Raw genomic sequence first — 3,102 nt, 5'->3', positions numbered from 1 at the left:
GGGCGGGGGGGGAGGGGGGGAGGGAAAGTCATGATTTTTCTTATACTGACTTTAATGTTTGCTCAAACATGGAGGAAGAGAGAAACTGAAAAGGATCTGGAAACATGAAGAAAAATATCTATGGCTAATATTCAATAACTTATTCTAAATATTTAAATATAGCTCAAAGGCTAGCAAGTGTTACAAGAGTGTGCTATAGCCATTTATGTAAATAGTTAATAGATACAAAGTAAGTATATAGCACTAAAATATGCAGAAGACAGAGTAGATGTACATTGCAGACTAACTGAATCAGAGACTTTGTGAGCCTGAGCTTGCTTCATCAAGGCTGTCTGTGCATGGCCTTTCGTAGCATTTGATGAAGTGAGCTCTTACTCTTGAATGTTTATGCAGCTCTGATTCAATTAGTCGATAAGGTACATTGCTACCTGCCTTCTGCCTGACTTCAGACTAACACAGCTAACTATCTCTCTCTGCTCAGTAATATGAAACACAGATCGTGGGCTGTAGGGTCAATGAAACACGCTTTGCTTTGCAGGCATTTTCCTCTGGTATTTACATTGGCTCTTAGAGTAGCACCTAGAGACCTTGTCAGAGTTTAGATCCAGATTGGAAACAAAACTATTAGGTTGAGGTAGAATTCAATTGGGATCTTGCAGCCGGGTTCAAAGAGTGGGTTTGGGGGCTCTTGGTTGTTTTTTGTGGTCAGACTTCTAGGGGGTCTCTGGTCTGGAGCTGAGTTTGAGGCTGCTGGAGTTGTGTTGTGCTTCTCTGCCCACCTCCACTTGTATCTTGCAGCTGGACAGCTCCCCTCTTGTTGTACTCCATGGTAGCTGGAGAAATCTGTTATTGGGTGAACTGAGGCTGAACAGCTCTTTACCAGCTCTCAGCAACTGGACAGCACCTTCTGTAGTTGGATCTGTGCCAGCAGCTTTTGTCAGCTCTCTGAGGCAGTTTCAATAGCTGAATGACTCTCAATGTGTTTGGCATAGTGGCACTCTTAGAAAAATAGGCAGCTTGGCATACTTAAAAAAACATCATAATGTTTAAGAATCAGCTGAATGTTGGGGGAGAGGTTGGGGGAGATGATCAAATGGAGGATAACCCATCATGTTTGTGACCTCTTGCAAGCATTTGGAATTAGGGGTTAATTGCACTGAATCCAGAATATGTGACCTAGTAAATTATCTTTGTGTTCTTTCCTAAGCAGTTTCTCCTGTTAACAGTTTTTTTCTTCCTCTCTTTGTGCACCTATGTTAAATCCTTACAATATGAATTTGCTGTTTCATGTCCTAATATTATGTCCTGATTTTCTTATGTATGCAGTTGTTGTATTGTCCGTCTGCAGGGGAGTGTGGGCTAATGGATTTATTAGGCTATGATTCTCCTGTCTTTGCCACCGGAGCCTCAAAGACAAAGGGAAGCTCTTGCCTGATAGGGCATTTCAGCTTTGTCCAAATATTTCAAGAAGTCCTACTCATCCTAACTAATGATAACAATTTCCTGTGTTATTCTACAGCTTCGGAATCATCTTCTAGGAACACCAGCATGAACCTGCTCACCCCAGAATTTTGTGACCTGGTCATAGAAGGCCATCAGGTTGGTCTGACAGAACCTGCCTCTAATGAACCCGTGTTGGTTGCCCCTAAGCATAATCTCCCCTGCTGGCCCCTCGTGGACTGACTGGCCTATAGTTTCCTGGGTCCTCCTTCCTCCCTTTTTTGAAAATGGGAACCACATTGGCCCTTTTCCAGTCCTCTGGCACCACACCAGAGCACCATGAGTGCTCATAAAGCTGTGCCAGGGGTCCTGCTATGACCTCTGCTAATTCCCTCAGCACTCTGGGGTGGAGGTCGTCAGGACCTGCTGATTTAAATACGTCCAGTCCCTCCAGAAGTTCCCTGACTAGGTCCTCACTGACCCTAGGCCTGGGTGCATCTCCCCTGGGGCCTATGGGTGGGGTGGTGGTGGTGGGGTGACCCGGTCCCTGCTCAGAAAAATGGAGGCAAAGAAATTGTTAAATAGGTTAGCTTTGCTGTCTGGTGTGATGAACAGATTTCCTAGCGTGTCCTGCAGAGGCCCAATGTTACCCAGTACCTTCTTTTACCCCCTATGTATTTAAAAAAGGACTTCTTGTTGTCCTTGATCTGGGTAGCTAGTCCCAGTTCCATCTCTGCCTTGGCCTTCCTGACCGCCCCCCTACAGCCCCGAGCAACCAAGGTATAGTCCTCCCTGGGACATACAGTAGACTAACAAAGCACTAGACAATTCTGTACAATGTAAGAACTGGCAGGCATATGGATTAGATATCTTAACACATCTCTTATGTTTCTGAGTTATGGTAAGTAATTATCTGGCTTTCATTGTATAATTGCTCGTACTCCCGCTCTTTCAGAGGAAAGCCTAATAATTTTTTATGCATCATGTTATCATTCTGCAAAGAAAAAAAATCAAAATTATTAAAAAAAGGTTATTTGTTCTAGGACTAATACATATTATAGTTCATTTTATGAAATAAAGTTCATGCTATTGAATTATGACATATTTATCTGTACTTGGAAATCATGCACAGTAGGAGGAGCTATCATGGGATAATTATGCTATGATATATTAATACTCTGCCTTAATAAGGGGCCATTTCTGCAAAAATATCAACGCAGCTTGCAAGTACTGATTCTGAAAACATGCTTCTGAGGTGAATACCACTGTGCTCATTTCAGAGATGAATCAACCAAGATACAGAAAAGCAGGTGACTTGTTCAAGGTCGCACACCACATCAGGAAAAGATCCCAGTAACCTGCTTAATGCAGATTTCCTCCTTGCTATGAAAATTAAAACTTAGACCATCTGTGTTTTATGCTTGGATAATGTTCATCAATCTTCCTGCAACTTTTTACCTCTCTTTAGAATTTCCTGTGACAACATTCAGATAAAATCTAATACCAATGCTACCTCATTACTGCCTTTGGTTTCCCATGAAGCAATTCCTAGTACATAAAATATACACTATTTTATACTACTGTTTGAAACTTGTAAGGCCACTGTGTACAAAATAAATGTGCACTAGTGTTTGTGTGGGCACATCTGTATTATGCACAGTT

General features: G+C 42.2%; 1 protein-coding gene across 1 annotated transcript in view; it reads left to right on the top strand.

Moving 5' to 3' along the window:
- DAPK2 (death associated protein kinase 2) overlaps positions 1-2,843 on the top strand; it is a 95,837-nt gene extending 92,994 nt beyond the window's left edge. The window contains exons 12-13 of the mRNA XM_025208384.1: positions 1,520-1,599; positions 2,721-2,843. Coding sequence (XP_025064169.1) covers positions 1,520-1,552 — 33 coding nt within the window. The 3' untranslated portion in view covers positions 1,553-1,599; positions 2,721-2,843. The remainder of the gene's footprint in view (positions 1-1,519; positions 1,600-2,720) is intronic.
- The last annotated feature ends 259 nt before the right edge of the window (positions 2,844-3,102 follow it).

The sequence above is a fragment of the Alligator sinensis genome, unplaced genomic scaffold (assembly GCF_000455745.1).
Source record: "Alligator sinensis unplaced genomic scaffold, ASM45574v1 scaffold954_1, whole genome shotgun sequence".
In the NCBI taxonomy this organism is placed as follows: domain Eukaryota; kingdom Metazoa; phylum Chordata; order Crocodylia; family Alligatoridae; genus Alligator; species Alligator sinensis.
This window is presented reverse-complemented; position numbering and strand designations above follow the sequence as displayed.